Here is a 26,374-nt window from a genome sequence, read left to right as displayed (position 1 = left end):
CGATTCGGCCCCGCCAATCCCAGCCGGACGGCGTGGGGCGGAGGGCCGTCGTCATTGGGCCCCGGCGGCAGGCGCCCCTGCCTCTGCTACCTGTTGCTACGGGCGCTGTAGAGCTGCAGCGAGGCGCGCGGGAAGGCTCGTCTCGCGAGAGCTCGGCTCTTCTTGACCGTGGCAGCTGCAGCGGTTCTGGGACTGACATGGACGCTCACGAGGACTACGTTTGGCCGAGGGCAACCTCGGAGCTCATTCTCCTCCCGGTCACGGGTCTGGAGTGCGTGGGGGAGCGGCTTTTGGCGGGTGAGTTTTGGTTGAGGCGCGCGCTAGCGGAGAAGAAACTGAACGCTCGCCTGGGGAGCGGCCTTAAGAACAAAGGGATGCCCCGAGTAGGAGGACGGGCGGCGGGCGGGAGCCCGGAGATGGCGGGGCTGAAGCGCGGCCCGAGGAGTCCAGGAAACAAAAAACTGAGGTGGCTCCCGAGGCCTTTCATAAACTGCAGGTGACGCGGAGAGGGCGGGTGGGACGGCAAAAAGGAGCGGGGAAACGCGGTCGGCGGGAGCAGGGGAAGGGAATGAGGGAAGCCTGTGGCCGCTTCGATGGGTTGGGCCTCTCCTGAGGGGGCTCGGCGTGTAGGTCGGCGATGAGGCCCCCCGTGGGCGGGTCCAGAGCCCGGGGCGTGGCCTTTCGGGGGTGGGCAAGGCCCAGAAGGGGGTGTGGCCTCTCCGGTGTGAGGGTGCGGCGGGTGCGGCTCTTACCTAGAAGGTGGAGATGAAGAGCCTCTGACCAGGATGGGGTCGCGGGAAGCTGAGGACGAGACCTTTCTGAGTAGGTCAGTGCGGAGGCTGAGGTCTCTCCCGAGATGGTTGGGTTCCAGGAAGTCTGATGTCGATGCCCCTCCGAGGAAGGTCGGCTCGGGTAGCAGAGGCCAGGGATCTGAGGCGGCAGAGACCTGAGGAGCGGTGAGGCTCGACTGGAAGCCACTAGTGACCGATGATGGTGCTGCTGAGTTTGATAAGGGTCCCAAGGCAGAGCACTGGCTGTCAAGCCTTGAGTGAGCTGCTACCAATCCTAACGGGGATGGATGTATGGGGGTGGGGGATGGGGCGAGGGATGGCCCAATTTTGATGTGGTGTGGGGGCTCTGGGAGCCCAAGGTTCCTACACTGAGCTAAACTCCTAAGGCTCCTGGAGGAGAGGATAGCTAAGCAGAAAGCTGAAGAACCGCAGAAGTAAACTAGAAGAGAAGGTTCCTGGCAGAGGGTGAGCAAGCCAAAGGCTTTAAGACTGAGTTTGTCACTTTGTGTGAAAGAGGGAATTCTTATGAGGCTTCAGTAGGAGGGGAGGGTGGTCTAGGAGAAGAGGCTGATCCCTGATTCCTCAGCCTAAATGTTTTGTCCTCCAGTTGGCCTCCCCAGACACTCACACAGTCTGGTCAGATCAGACCAGGGTTTCTTAGTCTCAGCACTATTGATATATTGGAACAGATCATTCTTTGTGTGAGGGGCTGTCTAAATTGTACGATGTATAGCAGCATCATTTAGCCTCCACTCCTAGATGCAAGTAGCACACACAACTCCCGGTTGTAACAACCAAAAATGTCTTCAGACATTACCAGATGTCTTCTGGGGGGGGAAATTGCCCCTCTGTTGAGAACCACTGGAGTAGACTTTCCCATTTTGTATCCTTTTTTTTACCCCCCCCATTTTATATTTGTAAAGCAACCTATATAGTTCTTTCTTGGAACTTACCACAATTATAACTATGTAGTTTACTTGTGTGATATTGTTTGTTTGTTTGTTTTTAATATTTATTTATTTGGCTGTTCTGGGTCTTCGTTGCTGCATGTGGGATCTTCAGTTGCGGCATGCAGGATCTTTTAGTTGCAGCATGAGAACTCTTAGTTGCAGCATGCAAACTCTTAGTTGCTGCATGTGGGATCTAGTTCCCTGACCAGGGATGGAACCCGGGACCCTGGATTGGGAGCGTAGAGTCTTAGCCACTGGACCACCAGGGACGTCCCTATTTATTTTTTAATTTTTATTTTATATTGGAGTATAGTTGATTAACAATGTTGTGTTAATTTCAGGTGTACAGCAGAGTGATTCAGTTATACATATATATGTATGTATTCTTTTTCAAGTTCTTTTCCCATTTAGGTTATTACAGAGTACTGAGCAGAGTTCCCTGTGCTATACAGTAGGTCCTTGTTGGTTACTTTATTACTTTTTAAAATATTTATTTATATATTTTTTGGTTATCTGTTTTATTTTTGTATTTTTTTGTTTGTTTTTTTTAAAATTTATTATTTATTTTATTTATTTATTTTTGGCTGCATTGCGTCCCCGTTGCTGCGCGCGGGCTTTCTCCAGCTGCGGCTCGTGGGCTGTAGGCACGCGGGCTTCAGTAGTTGTGGCGCACGGGCTTCGTTGCTCCGCGGCATGTGGGATCTTCCCGGACCAGGGCTTGAACCCGTGTCCCCTGCATTGGCAGGCGGATTCCCAACCACTGCGCCACCAGGGAAGCCCTATTTCTTTGTTTTTTAAAAAATATTTATTTGGTTGCGTTGGGTCTTAGTTGCAGCTCCAGGACTCCTTAGTTGTGGCTCGCCAGCTCCTTAGTTGTGGCATGTGAACTCCTAGTTGCAGCATGCATGTGGGATCCAGTTCCCTGACCAGGGATCAAACCCGGGTCCCCTGCATTGGGAGTGTGCAATCTTATCCACTGTGCCACCAGGGAAGTCCCCTGGTTATCTATTTTATTTATTTATTTAAAGTATTTAATTTATTTATTTATTGGCTGTGTTGGGTCTTTGTTGCTGCGCGCAGGCTTTCTCTAGTTGCGGTGAGTGGGGGCTACTCTTTGTTGCGGTGCGAGGGCTTCTCATTGCGGTGGCTTCTCGTTGCGGAGCACGGGCTCTAGGTGTGCGGGCTTCAGTAGTTATAGCACATGGGCCTAGTAGTTGTGGCTCACGGGCTCTAGAGCGCAGGCTCAGTAGTTATGGTGCACAGGCTTAGTTGCTCCGTGGCACGTGGGATCTTCCTGGACCAGGGCTCAAACCCGTGTCCCCTGAATTGGCAGGCAGACTCTTAACCACTGTGCCACCAGGGAAGCCCCTGGTTATCTATTTTAAATATGTGTGTGTACATGTCAATCCCAGATTCCCAATCTATCCCTCCCCCTACTCTTTCCCCCACCCTGTAAGCATAGTTTGTTTTTTTTAATTTTATTGGAGTATAGTTGATTTACAATGTTGTGTTAGTTTCAGGTGTACAGCAAAGTGATTAGGTTATACGTATACATATATTCATTCTTTCTCAGATTCTTTACCGATATAGGTGATTACAGAATATTGAGTAGAGCTCCCTGTGCTATACAGTAGGTCCTTGTTCATTATCTGTTTTTTATATAGTAATGTGTGTATGTTAATCCCAAACTCCTAATTTATGCCTCCCTGCCACGTTTCCCCTTTGGTAACCATAAGTTTGTTTTTGAAATCTGTGAGTCTGTTTCTGTTTTGTAAATACGTTCATTTGTATGTTTTTTTTATTCTGGCCGTGCCTCGCAGCTTGTGGGATCTTAGTTCCCCCACCAGGGATCAAACCCGGGCCCTCGGCAGTGAGCGTGTAGTCATAACCACTGGACCGGCAGGGAATTCCCTGTTTGTTGACTTTTTGTTGATGGACATTCTGACCAGTGTGAGGTGATACCTCATTGTAGTTTTGATTTGCATTTCTCTGATAATTAGTGATGTTGAGCATCTTTTCATGTATTTTTTAGCCATCTGTTGTGTGATATTGTTTAATGTCTTCCTAATCCACAGGAGCAGGGTCTTTATTCATTACTGCAGCATATAGTTCATTGTCTGGTTTATAATCGATGTTCTGCAATTTTTTTTTTTTTTTTTTGGACCACATTACAGCTCCTGGAAATCAGGAGGGGTTCTGCTGTGGACCCAAGGTGGAAAGATTGACTTACTGGGTCTGCCTCTCCCCTGGGGGAGGTGGAAGTGGGAAGAATGCATGTAGAGGTAAATGAGGCCAAGGATTTGAGGACTAAAGCTGAGAGGATTCCTGTCTGAAGCATGAGAAGTTAGGTGGGGTGAGGAGGAGACTGAGTTTGAGGAATTCATGGTTGAATTGAATGTGGTGGGTGACTGATGAGGGGATCAGAAAGTCAGCACTGAAGGTACAGCTGAAGGTGAGACCAAGGATTTTCCCAGGTTCAAGCCTGCAGGACTGAGTGACCTAATATATTCATAAGCTACATACTGAGAATTTTCCCTGCTCCCTGTCTCTTCTTCATGGCTCGTCAGAGTTAGGTGAGGGGTTCTGATGCGGCTCTTTGCCTCTGTCCAGGTGAGGGGCCAGATGTCCTGGTGTACACCTTGGATTTTGGTGGACATCTGCGGATGATGAAACGAGTGCAGAACCTGCTTGGCCACTATCTTATTCATGGGTTCCGAGTGCGACCAGAGCCCAACGGAGACCTTGACTCGGAGGCCATGGTGGCGGTGTTTGGGAGCAAGGGACTCCGAATTGTGAAAATTGGCTGGGGACAGGGCCGCTTCCGGGAGCTCTGGCGTTCTGGCCTGTGGAACATGTCTGATTGGATCTGGGATGCCCGTTGGCTTGAGGGGAACATGGCCTTGGCCCTGGGCCACAACTCAGTGGTGCTGTATGACCCTGTGGTAGGGTGCATGCTGCAGGACGTGCCCTGCACGGACAGGTGCACCCTCTCCTCAGCCTGTCTGATTGGAGATACCTGGAAGGAGCTGACCATAGTGGCGGGTGCCGTTTCCAACCAGCTCCTGGTCTGGTACCCAGCAGCTGCTTTAATAGACAATAAGCCAGTAGCCCCCGACCGACGGGTTAGTGGGCACGTGGGTGTCATCTTCAGCATGTCATACCTGGAAAGCAAAGGCTTGTTGGCCACAGCTTCAGAAGACCGAAGTGTTCGCATCTGGAAGGTGGGTGACCTGCGGGTGCCTGGGGGTCGGGTGCAGAATATTGGGCACTGCTTTGGGCACAGTGCCCGTGTATGGCAGGTCAAGCTCCTAGAAAATTACCTTATCAGTGCAGGAGAAGACTGCGTTTGCTTGGTATGGAGCCACGAAGGCGAAATCCTCCAGGCCTTTCGGGGCCACCAGGGCCGTGGGATCCGGGCCATAGCTGCTCATGAGAGACAGGCCTGGGTGATCACTGGGGGCGATGACTCAGGCATCCGGCTATGGCACCTGTTGGGGCGTGGGTACCCGGGTTCGGGGGTCTCCACCCTCTGCTTCAAATCCCGTAGCAGGCCAGGTGCCCTCAAGGCTGTGACGCTGGCTGGCTCATGGCGAGTACTGGCAGTGACTGATACAGGGGCCCTGTACCTTTATGACCTCGAGGTCAAGTGCTGGGAGCAGCTGCTGGAGGACAAGTGCTTCCAGTCCTACTGCCTCCTGGAGGCAGCCCCTGGTCCTGAGGGCTTCGGACTGTGTGCCATGGCCAATGGGGAAGGTCATGTCAAGGTTGTCCCCATCAACACTCCAACTGCAGCTGTGGACCTGACCCTGTTCCATGGGAAGGTGCACAGCCTGAGCTGGGCCTTGCGTGGCTACGAGGAGCTTCTTTTGCTAGCATCGGGCCCTGGTGGTGTGGTGGCTTGCCTAGAGATCTCTGCTGCGCCCTCTGGCAAGGCCATCTTCGTCAAGGAACGTTGCCGGTACCTCCTACCTCCAAGCAAGCAGAGATGGCACACATGCAGTGCCTTCCTACCCCCGGGCGACTTCCTGGTGTGCGGGGACCGCCGGGGCTCCGTGTTGCTGTTCCCCTCCCGACCAGATTTGCTCAAGGATCTTGGGGTCGGAGGCAAAGTTGGGGCTGGTACTGGAGCACTTGGAACGGGTAGTGGCAGTGGTGGGAGTGAGAACACCTTGGCTGAGTGGGGCCCTGTGTCCACCCTCCCTTCTCTGCATGGGAAACAGGGTGTAACCTCAGTCACCTGCCATGGTGGCTACGTGTACACTACAGGGCGTGATGGTGCCTACTACCAGCTCTTGGTGCGAGGTGGCCAACTCCAGCCAGTCCTAAGGCAAAAATCCTGTCGAGGTATGAACTGGGTGGCTGGGCTCCGAATGGTGGCTGATGGCAGCATGGTCATCCTGGGTTTCCATGCCAACGAGTTTGTGGTGTGGAGCCCCCGGTCACATGAGAAGCTGCACATTATCAACTGTGGTGGAGGGCATCGCTCCTGGGCCTTCTCTGATACCGAGGCAGCTATGGCTTTTGCCTACCTTAAGGATGGGGATGTCATGCTGTACCAGGCTCTTGGTGGCTGCACGCGGCCACATGTGATTCTCCGGGAGAGCCTACATGGCCGTGAGATCACTTGTGTAAAGCGTGTGGGCACCGTCACCCTGGGGCCTGAATTTGGGGTGCCCAGCTTCATGCAGCCTGACCACCTGGAGCCCGGTAGTGAGGGCCCTGGCCTGATCGACATTGTGATAACGTGCAGCGAGGACACCACCGTCTGTATCCTGGCACTCCCCACAGCCACAGGCTCAGCCCATGCGCTTACAGCTGTCTGTAACCACATCTCCTCGGTGCGTGCAGTGGCTGTGTGGGGCACTGGCACCCCAGGTGGCCCTCAGGATCCTCGGCCTGGCCTGACTGCCCATGTGGTATCTGCGGGGGGCAGGGCTGAGATGCACTGCTTCACAATCATGGTCAGCCCAGACCCCAGCACCCCAAGCCACCTTGCCTGCCATGTCATGCACCTTTCGTCTCACCGGCTGGATGAGTACTGGGACCGGCAGCGCAATCGGCACCGGATGATCAAGGTGGACCCAGAGACCAGGTGAGGTGCACTGTCAGACAGGAGCATGGGGTGGGGGGGCATGCAGGGCAAGCCCTGTGCCGCTGCTCCCAGGCTCTGCCTGATGGCTGTGTACTGTCCTTGCAGGTACATGTCCCTAGCTGTGTGTGAGCTCGACCGGCCTGGCCTTGGCCCCCTTGTGGCTGCAGCCTGTAGCGATGGGGCAGTGAGGTGAGCCTATAGGACCCAGGGGGCCTGGAGACAAAAGAAAAGGATGTAAGGATGTTTAGAATGGGTTCTGAGCTGGGCCATCCTCTGCACCCCCCAGGCTCTTTCTCTTGCAGGACTCCGGGCAGCGGCTACAGATCCTGGCTGAAACCTTCCACCACAAGCGCTGTGTGCTCAAGGTCCACTCCTTCACACACGAGGCAACCAATCAGCGGCGGTGAGAGGGGCTGCATGGTGGTCCTGCATGGGTTTGGTGGGGGCTCCTATTGCTTTCCATCCCCCTCACTGACCCAGCTGCCTTTTCCTGGCTACCAGGAGACTGTTCCTGTGCAGTGCAGCCACGGACGGCAGCCTGGCCTTCTGGGATCTCACCACTGTGCTGGACCATGGCTCTCCTGCCCTGGAGCCTCCAGCAGACCCTGGGCTTCCCTACCGTGAGTAGCTAGAGTGCCACTGTGGCTGTCCCCCCACCTCCCAGTGCACTCAGCCAAGTGTTGAGCTGGGTAGTGACAACCATCTTTTCCCAGGGCTGGGCAGCCCCTGCCTGACTCTCCAGGCTCACAGCTGTGGTGTCAACAGCCTGCACACCTTGCCCACACGTGAGGGCCATCTTGTGGCCAGTGGCAGTGAGGATGGCTCCCTCCACGTCTTTGTGCTTACTGTGGAGGTGCCAGAGCTGGAAGAGGCTGTGGGGGGTGCTGAGCTGGTGCCCCAGCTGCAAGTGCTGGAAGAATACTCTCTCCCCTGTGCACATGCTGCACATGTGACAGGCCTCAAGATCTTAAGCCCAAGCCTCATGGTCTCAGCCTCCATCGACCAACGGCTTACCTTCTGGCGTCTGGGGCATGGTGAGCCCACCTTTATGAACAGTACAGTGTACCACGTAGCAGATGTGGCCGACATGGACTGCTGGCCCGTGAGCCCTGAGTTTGGCCACCGCTGTGCTCTTGGGGGCCAGGGCCTTGAGGTTTACAACTGGTATGACTGAGATGTCCCGCGGTGGCCGGCATGTTGGGCATGGGGCCTGCTCACAGACAGAGTGACTATCTGTGCCCATGCCCAGTGTGCCTTGAGGGGAGGAAGAGGCAGCCGCGGGCTCCTGACTCAAGAGCAGGAGCTGGAGGTGAGTTGAAAGCCACCTGGGCAGACCAAGAATATGCCCCACTCCCCACAATGGGACAAAACTGTGTTACAGAAGCAATTTATTTTGGCTCCGGGTCTCTAACAAAATCTGTGGGTTTTTTCCTTTTCAGTTGATGACTTTGTGGACATTCCCAGATATTGGGGCCTCTGTGGCCTTAGATGTGACTCAGTGGAGGGAGACCCAGCATGGCCAGCCCGGTGTGGAGCACTTCACGCACAGCCCGCAGAAGCTGCAGACGGGCAAACATTTGACCAAACAAGTGTGGTCGAGGCTCCTGGAGGAGAGAAAGGGGCCTGCTGGTCTCATCCTTTGCTTCCCCTGCACCCCCCACATATGCCCTTTTGCTGTGCACTTACCCCTAGGATGTGTACCCGGTTATAGTATGAGCTGAAATCCATGCTGAGCTGTACCAGGAACTTGCACACCTAGAGACAGAGACTGAGTCACTGGCCTGTCTCTGTGCTCCAGAATAAAGACTAGTGTGTGCAGTCCGTCCCAGTGTCCTCTGCCTTACCATCTCTGTGCGTGCAGTGATGTGGAGCCCTGGGGCTGTGCAGGGTAGGGCTGCTGTCTGGCTCAGCAGGTCTGGGAAGGGGAGGATGCTGTTGAAGAGCAGCAACCACTCACCCTGTGGGGGAGAAGGGTGCTGGGAGGGAAAGGCCTGAACTTCCCACATGTGACAGCTACCCAAGAGGGGAACTCACCTCATCATGTAGCAGAGAGAAATCCAGACTGCTCACAGGTGGAAAAGTGGGGTACAGACCTTGTTCCATGCTGCACTTGTAACCCTCAAAGAGTGTGGCAAGACGTGCACAATTATACATGACAAAGGTGCCACTTTTGGTGCCCTTTGTGGAAATGCTGCTGTCAGCCAGGGCCAAGAGAAGCTGAGGAATGAGGGCACAGCTGCAGAGGGAGGACAGCCCCTGCACACCCTGTCCCCCCCAGCCCTGGCCCAGCATGGCGCCCAGGCTCACCTGACTTTGTGGGGCTGTGCTGAGCATCTCAAACTTAATGGTTGCCACACAGAGAACCCTGAAGATTTCCATCCAGGCTGAGTCTGAAGGAGTACGGATCAATTAATCAGTCTCTACAGGCAGGGAACGAGGGGGGGCAGGGGGGCAAATGACCGTCCCCTACCCAAAGCACAGCCAGGGTCTCCCAGGCGCACCTTGTGCCAGGTCCCTACCGCGCTTCAGTGCTGAGGCCTTGCACACTTGGGCATGCCGGAGCCTGCATTTTGAAAAGAGTGAGAGGAGGACCAGGGGGCAGAGTCCCCCACCGCAACTACCCTGGCTTGGTGGCCTTCCTTCCAGCCTCACTCACTCGTAGTACTCGGGCGCAGTCAGGGTGCCAGGTGCACCAGCTACTTTCACTGGGCCACAGACCAGGTGCTTCTGTCAGGAAGATAGCAGGGGCTCAGCCAGCTGGCGATACCCTCCAGGAACCTAAATTTGGTTCCTGGACTCCCCCAGCTTTTTACCTTAAGACCTCCATCCCCACAGGGTAGCCTCCTCAACCTATTCTTCAATATTCTCTGGGCTATGATGCCTCCAGAGACCTCTCCCAGCACCTGCTACACAGGCCCATTTACCAAGCCTAACATCTCCCCAAGATCAAGTATCACCTTCTGGACCCATCAACTAACAAGTGGGTTTCAAGGGCCCTCTGAGATTGGGGTGGGGAGTCACCATCACTAACCTACCTGTCTGAGAGGAGCCTGGTCATCCAACTTCCACCAAACCAGGTCCAACTTCTGTTGCTGGAACTCCTCCTCACAGCTCACCACGTGTACAACCATGCAGCTATCTGCACCAGCATCTGGGGCCGCAGCCTATAGGGTAGGACAGTCACTGCCGGGGACACAAGACACCTGGTTTGCCAGAGGCCTGCAGGGTGGGGTGTCAGTCACTAACCAGGCCTAGGGAGCTGTCCTCAGCCCAATCCTGCACAGCCTGCTGCAGCTCCGCCAGCACAGCGAGCAGATCCTCCGTCACTGCGAAGAGAACACACAGGGCTGAGGCCGGCGGGGAGTGCGGGGCCCGACTACTTTCTGGCCCTGCGAGGCTCCGGGTCCTACCCAGACAGCTGTCCAGGTTGGGGTCATAGCCAGTTGTGCGTCCCCGTTCGTCCACCAGCTCCTTCAAGTACACTCGGCCCAGGGCGCCAGGGGGCAGGGCTTCCGCGTTACGGGCAGGGGTGAGCTCTGCAAGCGCGCGGCTCCTCAGGGCTTCGGTCGCGGCTCTCTCTGAGGCCGCGGGCCAGTCCACCCGCAGCTGCTGCAGGAAGGTCGGCATGTGCGGGTCCCGCACAGCGGGCACTAGGCGCACACTCACCCTGCGAAGCGAGGCGGCCGCCTCAGCCCGAGCACCGGGCTCAGCTATCCCCCACTTTCCACCCGCAGCGGCTCTCGGGCCCCCATCACGCGCTTTCTCCTTTGTGGGCCCGCGCCCCAGCTCACCTGTGAGCGTGCAAAGCTCGCGCCAGGTGGTCGGCCACGAGCACCGCACGCAGCTGGCTCAGGCGGAGGGCGCAGGGGCTGCCGCGCAGCGCCGGGCAGTGCAGGACGACGCGCGGGCCCGGGGCGGCGGGGACGGTAGGCGCGGCATAGGCGGCCACGGCGCCGAGGACGCGCTCGAAGACGGCGGACCGCCGCAGCTGGAGCGCCAGCCCCGCGGGGGTTGGCGCGCAGCTCAGTACCGGTGCCACGCCAGGACCCTGCAGGCCGACGATGGCGTGAACCACGCGCTCGGGCACCTGCGGGAAGACAAGCTAGTGAGCGGGTCGCGGCGCTCCCAGCTACCTCGGGCCGCACGTCCCCGCCCTGCTCGCGCCCACCTGGTCGTCCCCGAAGCGCGCTTCCAGCGCGCGCCGCGGTGCCAAGAAGTCTCGGACACGCAGGTGGCGGGCGCGTGTCTCCTTGAACCATACTGGGCCGCCCGGCCCCAGGGCAGCGTTAAGGGCTCCCAGCGTCTCCTCTACCCCAAGGCGCATGGCGACCGGAAGGAGTAGGCAGAACCGGAAGCAAGGAACCGGAAGCAAAATTTCGAGGTCGAACTTCAAGGAGGGCCAATTGGTTGGGGCGGGGATCTGGCTGCGGCCCGTGAGTGCACAGGTGCGCTCGACCTACGACTCCAGCGCTGCCTCCGCGTGGCCCACCAGCCTGGCTCGGCTCCGGGTCCGAAACCTCTGGGTACGCTACGGGCCTAGGATTCTCTCGCCGTCGCCCGCAGTAGCAACCAGGGAAAGAACCTAAGTCTTACATTTATGTATTTGTGATAACGTTTCATTTCCTCCATTTACACATGATCAAGACGGCAAAAGTCCCAAGTGGATTCTCACTGAAATAGGGCGGCTAACATTAAAACCACTTTCATGACCTACTGAAAAACTCACATTTTTAAGAGAATTTGTGTTCTCCAGTTTCGGGTTATTTGCAAGCATTCCTTCCTTTGACATATGGGTTGTCTTTATTCCTAAAAAATGCCCACTGATGGATCCTCCCACTTCCTGGTTTAGGCAACCAGCCATTGTGGGTCAAATAAACAGCGTGACCATGAGAAGACCCAGCTTAAGAACAGTTCTCTGAGCACCCCACTCCTCTACCAGTGAGAATGCTCTTTCCTCTGTCCCACCAGGGCTCCTGAATGTCTTCACTTGTAACTTAGATAACCCTTTTCTCTTTTCTTTAGTGGGGACTGAACCTAACGCCGTAGAGCGCTGTGCAGCAGATCACTGGCAAACCCCTGATCTCCGCCCTGGAGCAGTGAGAATAACCAGAGCTCAGAAAGGAGAGAAGTCTAGGCGCAGCAAAAGCTTGGCAAGGCCCCTCTCTGGTCTAGGGCTGCAAGGCCCTGCTGGGAAGTGCCGAAAGAGCACTGGGCGGACACGACATTCCCGATGGCTTCTTGGATGCCCACTCAACGGGAGTGATCGTGTCATTCCAAAGCGCTTTCCATGCGTCACGCGCACGACCCGGGGACAGCTGCTAACAGGGTTGGGGGCCCCGAGGCGGAGCTGGGGACTTCAGCTACTCTGGGTGCATGAAGACGGTTGGGGGTGGTTTTACCCCAGGAAGTGAAAGGCGATCTTTAGCGAGCTGCGGGCTGGAGCTGCCCTGGGGGACTCACCGCCATTTGCAGCCCTATACGGAGGCCCTGGGTCCTCCCTCCCTTGACAATGGTACCTCGGGCTCCAGAGATGACCACCGCCTCGGCTCTCCGATGTCTACGCCTGTCACTTCTAGCCTGAGGGTGCACCTGAGAGAGGGACGGAAACCAGAGCGACCCAATAAAGTATGTCTGGGGATCAGGGGCTAGCCCATTCCATCTGGGTCAGGACGCTGCTCAGGCAGGAGAGCAGGGAACGAAATCCAAGTGCAGCTGGAATGCTCTGGAGACAACAGCTGCTTTTGGGATTCCGTTGCCCGCTGTCCAGCCGGGGGGGCGCGGGTTGAGGGGGTTATCCCTCGCCCTAGGGCCAGATCAAAACCCCCCACTCCCAGTCGGCGGACTCAGGAGGTGAAACCAGGTCTAGTGGGAACGAGCCGCTCACCTAGGCCCCCAAACAATATGGGTGGTGGGGGCCTTCCCCGGGACCAGGTCCCGATCCGGATTAGATCCGCGGGATAGGATTAGTCCTGTTGGTCTCATGCAGTCAGGGCCACTGCAGTGGCGGGGCGGGCTTCGGGATCAACCAAGAGGGAAGCGCGCCCGTGGGATCGGAGGGGAAGTAAACCCTACTCGGGGACACCCCGGCACCCGGGACCCTTTGTCCGGTGACGCTGCCAGTGCCCGGAGCGCTAGGGGCCCAATGGGCCCGCACGGCAGCGACGGGACTCCCGGAAATCCATTGCGACCGTCCTCGGTTGTGTCGAGCCTCCCGCCAGCCCCGTCCCGAGGGTGGCAGACGCGGCAATGTGCCCCTGAGGCCAACACACGGTGGGCGCGCGGAGATGCCAGAACCTGCGCGGGCGCCAGCGATTCTCACGCCAGTAGGCCTTCTGATTCGGCTCAAGACGGGGCGCAAGGAATTCTCGGGACGCAAGCGAAGTGAGCGAGGACAAGGCGATGCTCCAGCCGCTGTCTAGTTCAACGTCTGGTCCGGTTTAGGCCCGGCCGGCCGCCGAGCACCTAGAAGTACCCTACCAAAGCGTCCCCTTCCGCTTGCTTTGGCCGCAGATTTGGAGCCATTTTAAGGCGAAACCAACCAGCCACGCCCCCTCGCGCTCTGGAGAGGCCAATCCATGCTCAACCACGCCCCGTGCGACTCGCGGCGCCAACGGTCGCGCTTGTGACGGTTAGGGAGGGGCGGGACTGGGTGGAGGACAACCGAGGGAAACTTGAGCTGCCTACCCCGCCCTCGGAACCCGACTTTCTAAAGCCGGGATTAGCGACTTGGGGGCTGACGCCACGCCCTGGCCAGATGTGCGGGAGTCGAACAGGTGCTCGGCCGCCCCGCCCCGGGCCCCGGGAGGCCGGCGTAATGGCTGAGAGCCGGGGGCCAGGCCGCGGCTGGGGCCCAGGCAGTGCCCTGAGGCCAGCCACGCCACCAGGTGTCCGGCTCCTCCAGGACGGCCTGCGGGGGTCTGGGGAGGGGCGGACGGCAGGTGCTGACACCGGAGCCGCGCTGGGGGACGCGCCCTTATGGGACGGAGGCCCCTGGCCCGCTTCCTCCTCTCTCCCGCGCCGGGCCGGCCGAGTTGCGCGGTGCCCTCCGCGACGCTGGGGGCGCTATGGTCGCGCTAGGCTTGGTGACGCCACGACCCCGCTGTGCCTGCGCCAGCCTCCCTGCACGCCGGTCCGCCATGGCTGCCGCGTTCATGCTTCGGAACCTGTACCGAGCGCGGCTCGCCCTTCGCTGTCCGCCCGCGCAGCTGCCATGGTGAGCCCGGACCCAGCATCCCTGACCACCCGCTCCTACGGCCGGCGATTCCCGGCGCCCTAGACCCTGACCGTACCTCTCCGCAGGGCCCCGCGGCGTGGGCATCAGCTCACGCCGGCGGATGACGAACTGTACCAGCGGACGCGCATCTCTCTGCTGCAGCGCGAGTCCCCGCATGATATGTACATCGACAGCTACAACAGCCGCGGCTTCACGGTCAACGGAAATCGCGTACTTGGGCCCTGTGCGCTACTCCCACACTCGGTGGTGCAGTGGAACGTGAGCCCTTCCCTGCAGTGAGGAAACCGAGGGCCAGAGTCACAGGCCTCCCTCTGATTCTGTCCCTGGCACACCTGGCTCTTCTTTTGCCCCGCACTGGAGCAAGTAGAGGGTCTCTGGGGAAACCTAGGTGGACTTGCATTTAACTTGTCTCCTCCCCACACAGGTAGGTTCCCACCAGGACATCACCGAGGAAAGCTTCTCTCTCTTTTGGATGTTGGAGCCCCGAATAGGTACTGGAGGAGGGGAGGGCTGAAGTGCTGAGCCCCAGAAAGCCACCCTCTAGACAGACCTGGTTGTAGACTAGCCATGTCTCTCCTTCCCTAGAGATTGTTGTGGTGGGCACTGGAGACCGGACTGAGCGGCTGCAGTCCCACTTGCTGCGAGCCATGAGGCAGCGGGGCATCGCTGTGGAAGTGCAGGACACAGTATGTCTGGGACTTGGGAATGCGGAGGGGAGCCCAAGCCTAGCACTAGCCCAGCTGATGCTGGCTTTCTCTTTGCAGCCCAATGCCTGTGCCACTTTCAACTTCCTGTGTCATGAAGGCCGAGTGACAGGAGCTGCTCTCATTCCCCCACCTGGTGGGGCTGCACTCACATCTCTGGCCCAAGCTGCAGAATGAACCACCAGGAACTTACCTGACCCATCCAGGAGGGCCCTAGCACCTTTTGCAGAATGCAGGGGTTCCCAGAGCTTTCACTAGTCCCTCTCCCTTTGTCACTGTAACACTTGTCTTGTTTGCCAGCAAATTAATAATTTAACCCACTTCTCTGATTTTGTACTGGGTGTGTTGCTGGCTCAGTGAGTTCTTGGAGGGGGTTGTGAAGGAACCAAGGGGTCATCTATTTGTCTACACTGCTTGGCCTCTCAGAGGCCAGGAGACAGTATAGGCACCTGTTCTAAGCTGTACATCTATCTACTTGCTGACATGCAGATTTGAGGGGACCTCTGTGTTTTCTCCACAAGGTCCTTTTAGAGATTCAAGTTAGAGAATATGTACGTGGGTCTCAACCTGATCCCATGGTGGCCAAACTCTGGGCTAGCAGGAGGCCCTGTGGATGCCAGTCCAAAGCCCCATGGACTGTTCTGTGACCCTTCCTAAGCAGCCACAGGCAATTTCTGAGACCAAACCCTTGGGTCTGAGCTGCCTTTTGAGATGCCTCAGGAGGGGCTTTTTGAATCTAGTACCCCTTCTCTCGGGGTATGAGGCTTTCTCTGGAAATGAAGGTGCTTTGTTTTTGTGTATCTGTGATGGTGGCAACTGCAGAGCCCCACCTACTTGTTGACCTCAAAGATCAGGCATCACTTTTTTTCAAAGTTTTATTGAAAAACCGAGGGTGTGCTGTATCCCTTTTCAGAAAAGACGCTTCTCATACCTGTTGGCAGAAGGACCAGCTGTGAGGTGAGGGCAGGAGCATGGAGGCATGGAAGAGACCTCCACCCCAAGGACAGAGGAGTGGAGAGGGTTGGTCACTTACGAATGGAGGCTGTGGACACCACCTTCCACCTGAGCTGAGGATGTTCTCTTCTCAAACTTGAGCTCTCCAGAATACATCATGGCTCTGAAGAGAGGCAGAAGTCAGATGTGGGTAGCTGGCCCTGGACCAGGCCCTCTACCCAATGTCCCAGCTCCCTAAGCTTACCGGACTTGGGTCAAACTCTTGGCGCCAATGTCCTGGCAGGAGTGCTGGATGCCGGCGATCAGGTAGGGAACAAATTTGTGGATGGATCCTTTATCCTGCACAGCCCCAGACACCCCCTGGGCCACCTTGATTTTGTCAGCTTCACTGCAGGGAGAGGCAGGAAACACAGGCAAAGTGGAAACATGGATGATGCTGCCAGTGCAGGGTTAGCATAGGGCAACTGACCTGCCTGTCCCACCTGAAATATCGGTTCTGGCTGCTGAGATGCTTGTCCATGGCATCGAGAGAACCCATACCCCGATATTTCTTTAGCCGGATCCCATCAGAGAAGAAATACTCGCCAGGGGCTTCAGTTGTAGCAGCCAGGAGGGAGCCCATCATAACTATGGACAGAAGGAATGCTGGGGGAAGACCCTGAATGGCATTAGGGAAGGAGACCCACTAGGCTCCCTGAATGTTGGGCCTCACCTGTTGAGGCCCCAAGGGCCAAAGCTTTGGCAATATGGCCCACATTTTGGATTCCTCCATCAGCGATGACAGGAACACCAAAGCGCCGTGCATATTCTGACACCTTGTACACTGCTGTTGCTTGGGGCCGCCCACAGGCCAGCACTGTTGAGACATGGAGGAACAAATGGGGGTGGCGTTAGTGGGGACAGGCAAGAGGCTCTGTGGCCACAAATCAGCACCCAGGAGCTCTCAGTTACACCTGCACCAGGACTGCAGCCTGGTACAGGAAGAGTCTTGTCTGGGATGGCTGCTGCCCCATCAGCCTTAAACAGTACAAATAGCTGTGATGGCCCCCACTCACCCTTGGCATGTGCGCATGCATATGTGCATGGCCCAGGGCAGCCTCAGGCACATGCAGTCAGCAGCCGGGAAAGCCCCGCCCAATTGATATCAGGTGGGGTAGGGGTCACCGTGCAGTTAGTACCCAGAGACCCACCCCTTGCTCCCTGCATGGTGGGCAGCTCAGGCAAGATCAGGGCAGTGGTCGTGTGGAAGGAAGAGTGGGCCCCCGAGATGGTCCTTAAGCTGTGCCTACTGCAGGAGATGTGGGCAGAGCAAGGCCTACCTGGTGGAGGTCCTGCCCTACAAACACCCCAGGAAGAGGAGGGAGCTGTGTTCTTGAGCAGCTCCCAAAACCATGGTCTGTCGTTCAGTTTGCCCTGCCCACCCGTCAGCACCACAAACCCCGGGAGCTACAGCTACAGTCAACCAAGCAGCCGGGCAGTGGGCAGCTGGGCCGGGCCAGTGGACCGGGCCGGACTTACTATAGCAGCCCGTGACAGTAGAAGGGCATTTGGGGCTGTGGGACTTTATGTCTGGAGGGATCTTGGGAGCCGCTAAATAAAACAAACAGACCAGAGTTTAGAGAGGGCACGGAGCAGGAGCGGGGAGGCCAGGCTAGGCGGGGGTGGGGGAAGTGGCAGGTGAAGACTGACGAGAGCTCGTCTTACTTCCATCATGTTACCCATCCAAGGGGCCTGTTTGGCCCTGGGGCTGCCCCTACTGGAGGACTCAACGTAGTTCCCGTAAGAGCGCTTGGCTCCAGGGCATGTGGGGCTAAGGGCCCTGCTAAAGCCAGGTCTCTGAGGGCCTTGCAAAGTCTTCTTACCTTCTTGAGTGATGCAGATGGAGCCACTGCCCATTCCCACCCGCAGGGCATCTACACCAGCATCAATGAGGTTCTTGGCCTGAGCAGCTGTGACCACTGCAGGGAGGAACGGAAAGGCTCACATGAAGGTCTACGTGGGAGCCTAGCTCCCCCCCTCTCGCACCACATCCTTCAGTGCCCAGTCTTGTCTCACCATTGCCTCCAATGACTTGGAGACTGGGGTATTTCTCTTTGATGTACTTGATCATGTTGATCTGGAAGATGGAGTTTCCCTGGGAAGAGTCCTGAGACAGGAAGGTAGTCCCAATGAGACTGTGGTATGACAGCTGCTCCTACCACCCCACCTTGCCTATGCAGCAGCTCACCAAAACCACCACGTCCACACCAGCCTGGGCTAGTAAGTCCAGCCGATACTTGTCATCCTCATGAGTGCCAATGGCTGCTCCACACAGCAGCTGCTTCTTGGCATCTTTGGAGGCCAGTGGGTAATCTCGGTTTTTCTTCAGGTCTGTCCGGGCAATGATGGCCACCAGCTCATCATCTTCATTTACAATGGGTAACTTTCCTGGGGGCAGGGCAGGACATAAATCAGGACCTTGGTCTTTGGTTCCAGAACACTTCCTACCTCTAAGACTCACCCTTCTTGCTACGCTGCAGAATTTCATTTGCTTCCTTTAGTGTGATGCCTGCAGGGGCTACCACCAAGTCTTCCCTCTTTGTCATGATCTATAAGAGAGGGGAGTTGTGAGGAACAGCAATAGGAGATCAGGCCTCCCAACAGACCCTGCCCTAACTCAGGGGTGAGGTTCCAAAGACCACCATGTTTACACACCTGCACCCAGACCACCCTCAAGTTAACCCAACAGTCTGCAGCAATCTAGTGGCAAGAATAATTTAGTAGAAAGGACATCAGGTACATGGAGCACACTGTGGAGAAAGAGCCACACCGGAGAAATGACAAGAGGCTGAAGTTGGTCCTTGAGCACAGCCCCCACTCTGGGTGTGGCAAAAAATTTGGGTATGCTGGCAAACATTTGGGCAGGTTGAAAGCCTTTGGTGGGGAAGGGATGCAGGAACCCCATGAAAGGGTCAGAAACAGCCAGGTGTTCATCTTTCCTGGACAGCAGAGGCCCTCAGAGTTGCCATTCAGACAACAGAACAGAAGCCTTTATCTTTAACCTGGGCTGTCAGAGTTTGCCTGTGCTCTGGCAGTGGCACCCACCTCTCCCAAAAACCGGTCATGCTCCTCCTCCTTGAGAAAATCAATGTCCCTCGAGGAGATGATGCCCACCAGGCGGCTCCCCATCCGGCCTGTGTCAGTGATGGGGATACCACAGAAGCCATGCCGGGCCTTGGCTTCAAAGACATCCCGCACTCGATCCTTGGGACTGAGGACCACAGGGTCCGTGATGAATCCCTGCTCATATTTCTGGAAGGGATGGTGAAAAAGGGCACTTCTGAACCACTTTCATCAGACTTTTGGTCTGAAGCCTGGGATCTGTGCCAAGTCCCCCTTTGGCAGTGCCACAGGATCAATTCACACAAACACTTCAAACCCAGAGCTAGGAGACATGAGTGAACTGCAGGGCACTGTACACCTGGCCCTCTTCTGTTGCTTTAAGACACAGGATCTCAGGCTCTTCTCAGGAATTGAACCCCCACAGTGGGAAAGAAAGGATCCTAAATCAGAATAATCCCCCCACTCCCACCCTACTCCACCTCAGTGCAATTCCCAGGAGCTCTTGACAGTGATCATTTCCCTTCTGACCTTCACTTTACGAACTTCATTGGCCTGGAATTCTGGTGTACAGTTGTGGTGAATGAAGCCAATACCACCTGTAAGCTGCAGGATACACAGAAAGAAAACACGGGAAAAGTGACAAAGAAGAAGAGTGGCATGATTGTATGCCTGTGGGAAAGAGAGATGGGGCCCCTGCTTCTGCCCTCACATGCCACAGTGCTCACCGCCATTGCTATGGCCATCCCAGCCTCTGTGACTGTGTCCATGGGTGAGGAAACAAGTGGGGTCTTCAGAGTAATCTTTTTAGTCAGAGCAGAGGTCAGGTCCTAAAGAAATAAGGCCAACTAATGTGCAAAAGCACCTCATATACCTCAGGGCGGTGCCATGTTCCCCGCAAAATAGGTGCTCTGTATGACCTGTATGCCAGTAAGACCATTCCATAGCATCCACCCCCAAAAGCAATCTACTGAGATAGCCGAGAGGGGACAGCAGCACTTTTATCCAACCTTGATACTTAGGATCCAATTCCTGTCCATACTCACCACTTGGTCTGCAGTGAAATCGATGTACCCGGGGAGAATGAGAAAGTCACTAGAGGGGAGGGGAATTGGGAGTAAGGGTCAGGCTTATGGCAGCCTGAGACGCCATCCTCATAAATCATCTCTTAAGGCATTCCGGCAGAGAGGGAAATAACCTAGCCCGAGTAACACAGGCAAGGCAGAGAACAAGGTAGAGATGGAGACAGCGGACCTTTTCTGCCACCTAGCTGTCATCAGCGCCTCTGGCATCCTGACAACTCCATGTGCCCAGAGAACGGAGTTTCTAACCTGGAAATCTCAGGCACTACCAAGATGCCTCTTCCATCCCGCCCGCTTCAGACCTGTCAAACTGAACCTGAGATGGGTGGGGAATTTCCGGAACCTGTCCCCCACGCCCGAGCCAAGCGGGCTCAATAGAAGCCCCACCCGGCCTCCCAACCCTGCGCGCCGCTCCTCTCCTGGCCCAGGTGAGCCCGCTAGGCCCGCACTTGTAGGTGAGGCCGTCCCCACAGTTAAACAGCTGCTGTGCCGTGAGCCCGTCGTCCGGCACGTAGGACGTGCCCCCGCTAATCAGGTAGTCGGCCATGGCTAGCGCAGGGCAAGGCCGCGCGTCTCCGAAGACGTCGCCGCAGAGGCCTCCGCCTTCTGGGCCGCGCCAATATAAACCCGCCGATATCGTCACCGCGCCCAGCGCGTCGCCGACGTCAGGACGCAGCACGCTCGTACAGAGCTCGTACGCCTCTAGGGCGGGGCTGGCTGGAGGGAACGCAGGCGCATAGCACGCCCTAGGGCTGTTTCCTGTTACTACCCCCTCCCGCAGGACCTCACCCCGTCCAACAGGCAAGGCTTTGCTGCCACTGTCCCGCCTGGCTCCTCCCAAATGAAGAGGCGTTGTTCACTAGCGTGTTGAAAAGACGTGCTTGTCATTCTTAATAAACAACTAGATTAAGAATACATAAGAGAAACAGAGTGGTATCTTTATATGATACACAAGTGTATGTTACAAGAATTCCATCAGGCACGGAAGCCTCAGGTTTAAGGCCTCAATGTTAGGCCAAAAAAAAAAAAAAAAAAGACATGGTAAAGTTTTTACTTTAACATCTAAAATGTCACTTGTCATAAAGGAGGGTGTAATAGAAATTGTCTTTAATAAATCATAATTGAAGTTCCCCTCATTTTCCTTCCATTAAGATGCTAGGTTTATGTCTGAGCATGAAGAAAGAAAAGACCATGGCTCCCCTGTGGTCAGCGAAGTCTGCCAGTCAGAGTGGAAGCCAGCTGGGGAGATTCCCTGGAGGGTCCATCCATCATTAATTCCATCTTTCTGGAGGAAGGGAAGGGGCGACATTTCTCCTAACAGTCCAAGCCCTTTCCTCAGGCCCCACACACAAAAAGTCAGCCAGCAACTGTCTAGGACATCTGGCTCTCAGGAAACCCATAGCCCCCATGGGCTGAGAAGTCTGCCACAGCAGGTTTATGAAGATGCACAGGGGGCAAAGTTTCCTTTTACATTTGAAATAGAAGCAGTCTGAAAGGGTTCATAACTACACAAATAAAAAAAGAAAAGAAAAAAATGGAGGCCTCTTCTTTAGTGTGAAAGTGTCCGTTTTTTCCTGGATGGTCTCCCTTGCACCATGGCTGAGGGATCTCAGTGCATGGTGCTTGCGTTGGCCACCGCAATGGCCTCCTGAATTTCTCGTATCACCAGGATCCGAGTCAGCATCTGTCCCATCTGCTCTCTGCTGATAGGCTGGACTGAGTACCAGATTGGGCTGTTGGGGGCCACCACCGGCTCGGGCGTCAGGTAAAAGGTGTCATTCCGGCCTTTCACACTCTGGGGGCTGAAGAATACATGGGTAAAAGCTGGGTAAAGCCACCATGATCTCAACCCTCCCACCATGAATCTCCTGAACAGATGCTATCTGCAAAAGACGGGAAGCTCTGGAGAGCATGGTGGCACAGCTCCTAAATTCCATGCAGCCAACACACACTACCTCTAGTCCCTTTGGAGTTACTGCAAATGCCAGTGTTAGGCTGCCCATCTTCTGCTCCTCCCTCACACACTGCCAGGTGTGATTCCTCTGACTAGGGCTCCCGGGGCTCATCTACTTGAGCCCAACCATATCCCGCTCTGAACGAATTTCAGCACCCAGAAAGTCTATTTCCGAGTCTTTGCTTATGTTGTTTCCTCTACTCCATCCATTAATAATTCCTCAACTTGATCTGAGGGACTCTGACTTCTTGGCTTGGCTATGATGCTGGGGCCTTTACCTGGACTCACACCCCCTCAACGTTGTGCTGTACTTCTCTTAAGTACTGAGCACATGCCATCCTCTAACAGTTATTCATCCACTGATTCAAGATTTATCAAAGGGCTACTGTGTGCCAGGCCTGCACTAGGTGCTGATATTAAAAGAAATGAATAAGACCCAAGAGTCCCTATATTATGGAGTTTACAGGTAAGAGGGGAGACAGACAGCAATTAAACAGTTACATAAAGACAAAGAAAATAACAAACAGTGGTAAGGGTTACAGAAGAAACAGCTGGAGGGAACAGGCAGGGAATTTGGAAATGCTTCCCTAATAAAGCTCTTTTAAGGATGGATAGGAGCTAACTAGCTAAACAGGCAGGGGGTGGCAGGGTTTGCCCACAGCAAAAAGTTCTGTGCAGAGGTCTTGAGGAAGGGAGAGCATGATGCCCTTCAGTGGAGAAGAGCCAGTGTGGCTAAAGAGCCAAGAGCTACACGGACACGAGGTTAACAAGGGAGAGTACATGAAAGGCCCTGCTGGCCACATTAGGATTACGGTCTTTCTCTGTAGAGTAAAAGGAAACCACTAAAGGTTTTAATCTAAGTAACACGGCAAGAGCTACAATGTAGAAAGATCTGGCACTGCTGTTAAGACGATATACCAAACTGCAGGGGCAAGAGAGAATGAAAGCCAAGGAAAGGAGTTCCCCTTAGATTGACAGTGTTGGTGAGAAAGGTCAAGGCCAGGAAGATGCAGGGCTATGCTCAATATGTGACAGAGGCAGCCTCTCTGTACTGTCCTCCCTCTACTTTCATCCTCTCTCCATGAAAGTGAACCATCAGGGAGCAGTGCTGGGCACATGCTTTGGGAAAACCAATAAGGTTGCTTCTATATTTAGCTTTTCAGAAGTGTGTTTTTACTCTGCCTGTGACTAGAGAATGCTTTGGCACGCGCGCATACACACACACACGCGCATACACACATCACCCAGTCACAATAAAGCCTCCTCACCATTTAAAGAGGTAGAAATCGTAGAGCTTGATAGGACATCTCAGTGGATTCTCTGGATTTTCCGTCTGTTCTGCATACATGTCATCTGTAACTATAAAACATACCCCACCACCACCACAGACATGGCATCAGACTGCCTTTACTCGGGCTCAGATTAGAAATCTTAGGCTTCCAGCCATCCCAACCAGGAAATACTGGGAAGGAAAAGGGTGTGAGGCATGGGCAGTGAGTATGAAAGGAAAAGGCAGCTATCATTTCTGGGGCGTCTCTGCTTCTAGAAGAGTTTGAAGTTTATGGCTGGGGAGAAGGGAATGGAAAATTCCTATCCAGCAAATCCCAATCTTCACACTCATTACTAGTCCCCCAGGCACAAGGGCAGGGCAGGACTAGTAGCACCTGTTTCTGCAACCCCTACCTCTTTCCCCTACCTTTCTGGCCAGTCTGGTGTATCCCAAGTGCCTTCAGGTACCGAATACTCGTGCTTTTATCCTTAGGATTAGAGGGGTTCTTCTTTGTCTGTCGTAAGACCTTGGAGAAGGCCAGCTTCATGTGCTGGTCCACTGTCTTCAACAGGAAGTATCTGCACCATAAGTGAAAGCAAGGCAAAGGGAGGGGTGCCAGGAGGAGACCGTGACTTACCCTCCGCCATCAAGGCTTCAGAGGAGCCACTGCCCACACTCCCAGAATCTGGGCAAGCCCACACCCAAACACACTGTCTAGTGGAGGAATCTTATCAAGACTGATGGTAGGGATCTGGCAAGGCTGTCTGCCTCACTGGTCAGCACACAAAATGTAGCCAAGTGGGGCTGAGGGCTTTCAGTAGCTCAAAGGCTCTCAAGTATATGTCAAAGGTATTAGAAGTCCATCTGGATAGTTTCTACCCTCTTCACTGGGTAGATGCCAGCAGTGACTAAGCATGGAGCCTCTAGAACACTTACTTGGTGTTAAAGAACATGAGGGTGGTCAGCAGGGTGGAAGGGGAGTGAGCGCCGAGCTGCTTGCACTCCCACAGCATCTCCTCAGTCACGTGGCTGGGCAGGACATAGCCTAGGAGGAACAGAGTACTGCTACAACAAGAGGATAGCAGGCAGTCCCTCAAAGGTGCAGGATGGGAGGTGTGAAGCACAACAGGACCACACAGGAGTACAAGCTTAACTGGAGAAGTCTTCCTGGGATATGGCAGAATCATCTGGAAAGCTTGTTAAAACACAAACAGCTGAGTCCCAACCCAAGTTTCTGGGCAGGACCCGAAAATGTGTGTTTTCAACAAGTTCCTAACACCATACTTTGAGAACCACTGCCCTACATGATCACTCTCACCTGATGTTAATTCTTCCTCTAACTGCAGATTAATATGGGGTAGAAGGACATCCCTCAGAAACACCCAAAAGTATAAGCCAACCTCTCTGCATATATGCAAACTTCTCTGAAAAGAGGGTACAGAGCTTTCATTATACTTTCAAAGGTATCCAGGCCAGGGCCCAAAGAACTGGTATACATGCCCGTTTGCCCTTGTTAAACTTCTCATGTCTTCCATCTCTAGAAAGCAAACCCATTCTCATCCCCTTTGGAAAAAGGGGAGAATGATATTCAGATTTATTATAGGTTTCCTCCATAGGGCAAGTTTTACAGTAAGACCCTGGTTCATAAGCTAACTGAAAGCTGGACAGGGCCTAAGGCAGTGGTTTGATCAAGAGCCCTGGGCAGGCAGGTCTACACCAAAGGAAGATGAGAACTGGGCTGATCATCAAGCCCCCTTCATATGTTCATTCAACAGTCAATGTCCAAGTGTATGTGTGCCAGGGACTGAGGGCATGGTGAAACAGCAGCAGACACCAGCATTCTGCAGGAGTTTCAGGATTCTCCAGGCAGGGAGTGAGGGTGGCACTTCTTAGAAGCAGGGGAATGATCTGCCCAATACATTCCTTTTCTCTGTTCTTGCCAAAGCTGGCCCTCTGACTCCATTAGTGCACTTCCATCTCTTTAGGGAATGTCGGCCTCTACTATTCTATTTTGTGGCCCAATGGCAGTGAGATAAACTTCCTTGCTCTCAGACAGATCTTAAGCGGGATGAGTGACAGAAGATAGCCCTTCTCAGGGAAGAGGGAAGGCCAGCCCTAAGAGTGGCCCCAGGCATACCGTGGCATGCCCTATTTTCCCTGGGTTCACTCTGCCACCCGGTGTCACTTCCCTATAATCACTTCTTAACAACACAACTTAAAGTGAACTTTAATGCCTGAAAACCAGAACTCCTGGCACGGGCAAAAGGAGATACAGATGGAAACAACATACAAAAGTCTCATAGTTCTGAATCTGAACTGCAAAGCATCAAAATGATCTATTTTATATTAATTTTTTTTAGTTAGGCCTAGAAACCCAAGGAGCAATGAGCACCCCTACCATCCAGACTGTGATAATGAAATACCATTTAACACTGAAAAGTACCAGGCTCCATGGAGAACTGATCAATTCCATATTGGGTGACAGAAAATGTCCAGGATAAGCCTGGAACATTCTGGCAAACCAGAAATCAAGGAAGTAGGGTCATGTCAAATGAACTTAAGAGCCAATTTAAAGAGGCTCCAAATGGCCAAAGATGGGACAATATGTGCATCGTTAAAGATAACAAGTGCAATGAATTGAATCATATTAAGTATGTTTAAATTAATTAGCTCACAATGATTCTTTAAACCAACAAAAAAACCCCAGCTGGAGGAAGCTGGTGAACCAACTCATTACTGTGAAAACTACTAAACAAAGAAGAAGAAACAAGTCCTTATCCTGTCTCTTCTATACAATCTATACTGCTAGGAATTCAAAGAGTTCATGAGGGAAAGTTTCTCTTTGTATTTCAGCTAATAATGAAGTGATAACATTAGAATACCACTGCTTGCAACTCCTCATGAATTAATGGATCCAGACATTATGGGCACCTGATGGAAGTAAGTAACCCATCTATGATGTAACCTTGCCAAAAAGAAAATACACAAAAAAACAAAACTTGATTAATCAAGTCTTTATATGCAACTACCAATTAACTGTAAATACAGGGGACAGAAGAATATGTTAAATTACAGCATGGAGATATAATAGCAAAAATTAGACTTTTTAAAAGGCTATTTTCTTCCATAAATAAATTGCAAGAAAAATAATCACGGGGGAAATTAAAGATTAAAGCTAAACATTAAAAGGTATTACAGCAATTTCAACGTGCAGACCTCATCTGCAACTTGACTCAAACAAATA

At 54.2% G+C, this 26,374-nt stretch overlaps 5 protein-coding genes across 20 annotated transcripts in view; 2 read left to right on the top strand and 3 right to left on the bottom strand.

Annotated features, from left to right (window-relative positions):
* Positions 1 to 38: 38 nt before the first annotated feature.
* Positions 39 to 8,654, top strand: WDR6 (WD repeat domain 6). 5 transcript variants are annotated; one of them, XM_032648607.1, is made up of 7 exons: positions 39 to 297; positions 4,352 to 6,833; positions 6,939 to 7,022; positions 7,120 to 7,236; positions 7,335 to 7,453; positions 7,547 to 8,142; positions 8,273 to 8,654. In XM_032648607.1, exons 1-6 carry the CDS (start codon positions 198 to 200, stop codon positions 8,005 to 8,007), a joined length of 3,363 nt encoding a protein of 1,120 aa, XP_032504498.1. In that variant the 5' UTR covers positions 39 to 197; the 3' UTR covers positions 8,008 to 8,142; positions 8,273 to 8,654. The 5 variants fall into 5 exon arrangements, with proteins under 5 accessions (XP_032504498.1, XP_032504502.1, XP_032504500.1 ...); XM_032648611.1 differs by having other exon boundaries at positions 104 to 297; positions 7,790 to 8,142; XM_032648612.1 differs by lacking the exon at positions 39 to 297 and adding an exon at positions 557 to 826 and having other exon boundaries at positions 7,314 to 7,453; positions 7,790 to 8,142.
* DALRD3 (DALR anticodon binding domain containing 3) lies at positions 8,205 to 12,405 on the bottom strand. 5 transcript variants are annotated; one of them, XM_032648614.1, is made up of 12 exons: positions 12,350 to 12,405; positions 10,625 to 10,920; positions 10,244 to 10,500; positions 10,080 to 10,159; positions 9,869 to 9,997; positions 9,490 to 9,560; positions 9,335 to 9,396; positions 9,141 to 9,223; positions 8,868 to 9,050; positions 8,678 to 8,791; positions 8,520 to 8,588; positions 8,205 to 8,437 (listed from the first exon to the last, which is right to left on the bottom strand). In XM_032648614.1, the coding sequence occupies exons 3-12, from the start codon at positions 10,458 to 10,460 to the stop codon at positions 8,318 to 8,320; spliced, it is 1,128 nt and encodes a 375-aa protein (XP_032504505.1). In that variant the 5' UTR covers positions 10,461 to 10,500; positions 10,625 to 10,920; positions 12,350 to 12,405; the 3' UTR covers positions 8,205 to 8,317. The 5 variants fall into 5 exon arrangements, with proteins under 5 accessions (XP_032504505.1, XP_032504504.1, XP_032504506.1 ...); XM_032648613.1 differs by lacking the exon at positions 12,350 to 12,405 and adding an exon at positions 11,002 to 11,862 and having other exon boundaries at positions 8,678 to 8,809; XM_032648615.1 differs by lacking the exon at positions 12,350 to 12,405 and adding an exon at positions 11,002 to 11,415.
* A 1,088-nt stretch (positions 12,406 to 13,493) lies between these two features.
* Positions 13,494 to 15,105, top strand: NDUFAF3 (NADH:ubiquinone oxidoreductase complex assembly factor 3). The gene is made up of 5 exons (XM_032648606.1): positions 13,494 to 14,046; positions 14,133 to 14,325; positions 14,492 to 14,558; positions 14,653 to 14,753; positions 14,832 to 15,105. Exons 1-5 carry the CDS (start codon positions 13,898 to 13,900, stop codon positions 14,946 to 14,948), a joined length of 627 nt encoding a protein of 208 aa, XP_032504497.1. The 5' UTR covers positions 13,494 to 13,897; the 3' UTR covers positions 14,949 to 15,105.
* Positions 15,106 to 15,632: 527 nt separating this feature from the next.
* Positions 15,633 to 20,636, bottom strand: IMPDH2 (inosine monophosphate dehydrogenase 2). Of its 5 annotated transcripts, XM_032648348.1 has the most exons (15): positions 20,356 to 20,523; positions 19,871 to 19,919; positions 19,553 to 19,654; positions 19,356 to 19,430; positions 18,810 to 19,016; positions 18,226 to 18,313; positions 17,953 to 18,152; positions 17,781 to 17,871; positions 17,588 to 17,683; positions 17,244 to 17,315; positions 16,438 to 16,581; positions 16,208 to 16,352; positions 15,970 to 16,113; positions 15,805 to 15,888; positions 15,633 to 15,702 (listed from the first exon to the last, which is right to left on the bottom strand). In XM_032648348.1, the coding sequence occupies exons 1-15, from the start codon at positions 20,451 to 20,453 to the stop codon at positions 15,681 to 15,683; spliced, it is 1,617 nt and encodes a 538-aa protein (XP_032504239.1). In that variant the 5' UTR covers positions 20,454 to 20,523; the 3' UTR covers positions 15,633 to 15,680. The 5 variants fall into 5 exon arrangements, with proteins under 5 accessions (XP_032504239.1, XP_032504241.1, XP_032504240.1 ...); XM_032648350.1 differs by lacking the exon at positions 17,244 to 17,315 and having other exon boundaries at positions 20,356 to 20,507; XM_032648349.1 differs by lacking the exon at positions 17,244 to 17,315 and having other exon boundaries at positions 15,639 to 15,702; positions 16,208 to 16,370; positions 20,356 to 20,498.
* A 135-nt stretch (positions 20,637 to 20,771) lies between these two features.
* QRICH1 (glutamine rich 1) overlaps positions 20,772 to 26,374 on the bottom strand; it is a 54,081-nt gene continuing 48,478 nt past the window's right edge. For all 4 annotated transcript variants that reach the window (XM_032648346.1, XM_032648344.1, XM_032648345.1 and 1 more), the window contains 4 exons: positions 24,067 to 24,175; positions 23,557 to 23,708; positions 23,129 to 23,219; positions 20,772 to 21,708 (listed from right to left, as the gene is read on the bottom strand). In XM_032648346.1, coding sequence (XP_032504237.1) covers positions 21,516 to 21,708; positions 23,129 to 23,219; positions 23,557 to 23,708; positions 24,067 to 24,175 — 545 coding nt within the window. In that variant the 3' untranslated portion in view covers positions 20,772 to 21,515. The remainder of the gene's footprint in view (positions 21,709 to 23,128; positions 23,220 to 23,556; positions 23,709 to 24,066; positions 24,176 to 26,374) is intronic.

Source organism: Phocoena sinus, chromosome 11, assembly GCF_008692025.1.
Source record: "Phocoena sinus isolate mPhoSin1 chromosome 11, mPhoSin1.pri, whole genome shotgun sequence".
NCBI classification, from domain to species: Eukaryota; Metazoa; Chordata; class Mammalia; order Artiodactyla; family Phocoenidae; genus Phocoena; species Phocoena sinus.
This window is presented reverse-complemented; position numbering and strand designations above follow the sequence as displayed.

What these genes read in the sequence shown, in the direction of transcription:
- WDR6 (XM_032648607.1), top strand. Translation starts at nt 198, where the DNA reads ATGGACGCTCACGAGGACTACGTTTGGCCGAGGGCAACCTCGGAGCTC. An exon ending in TGTAGCGATGGGGCAGTGAG is followed by an intron (nt 7,023 to 7,119) that starts GTGAGCCTATAG and finishes TGCACCCCCCAG; the next exon opens with GCTCTTTCTCTTGCAGGACT. An exon ending in AGACCCTGGGCTTCCCTACC is followed by an intron (nt 7,454 to 7,546) that starts GTGAGTAGCTAG and finishes ATCTTTTCCCAG; the next exon opens with GGCTGGGCAGCCCCTGCCTG.
- DALRD3 (XM_032648613.1), bottom strand. Translation starts at nt 11,157, where the DNA reads ATGCGCCTTGGGGTAGAGGAGACGCTGGGAGCCCTTAACGCTGCCCTG. An exon ending in CAACCTGGACAGCTGTCTGG is followed by an intron (nt 10,160 to 10,243) that starts GTAGGACCCGGA and finishes TTCTCTTCGCAG; the next exon opens with TGACGGAGGATCTGCTCGCT. An exon ending in TCACTGCACGCACAGAGATG is followed by an intron (nt 8,589 to 8,677) that starts GTAAGGCAGAGG and finishes CTCTGTCTCTAG; the next exon opens with GTGTGCAAGTTCCTGGTACA.
- NDUFAF3 (XM_032648606.1), top strand. Translation starts at nt 13,898, where the DNA reads ATGGTCGCGCTAGGCTTGGTGACGCCACGACCCCGCTGTGCCTGCGCC. An exon ending in CCGCCCGCGCAGCTGCCATG is followed by an intron (nt 14,047 to 14,132) that starts GTGAGCCCGGAC and finishes ACCTCTCCGCAG; the next exon opens with GGCCCCGCGGCGTGGGCATC. An exon ending in ACTCGGTGGTGCAGTGGAAC is followed by an intron (nt 14,326 to 14,491) that starts GTGAGCCCTTCC and finishes CTCCCCACACAG; the next exon opens with GTAGGTTCCCACCAGGACAT.
- IMPDH2 (XM_032648348.1), bottom strand. Translation starts at nt 20,453, where the DNA reads ATGGCCGACTACCTGATTAGCGGGGGCACGTCCTACGTGCCGGACGAC. An exon ending in CATCTGCATCACTCAAGAAG is followed by an intron (nt 17,316 to 17,587) that starts GTAAGAAGACTT and finishes TGTTTTATTTAG; the next exon opens with CGGCTCCCAAGATCCCTCCA. An exon ending in AAGAGTTTGACCCAAGTCCG is followed by an intron (nt 15,889 to 15,969) that starts GTAAGCTTAGGG and finishes GCCTCTCTTCAG; the next exon opens with AGCCATGATGTATTCTGGAG.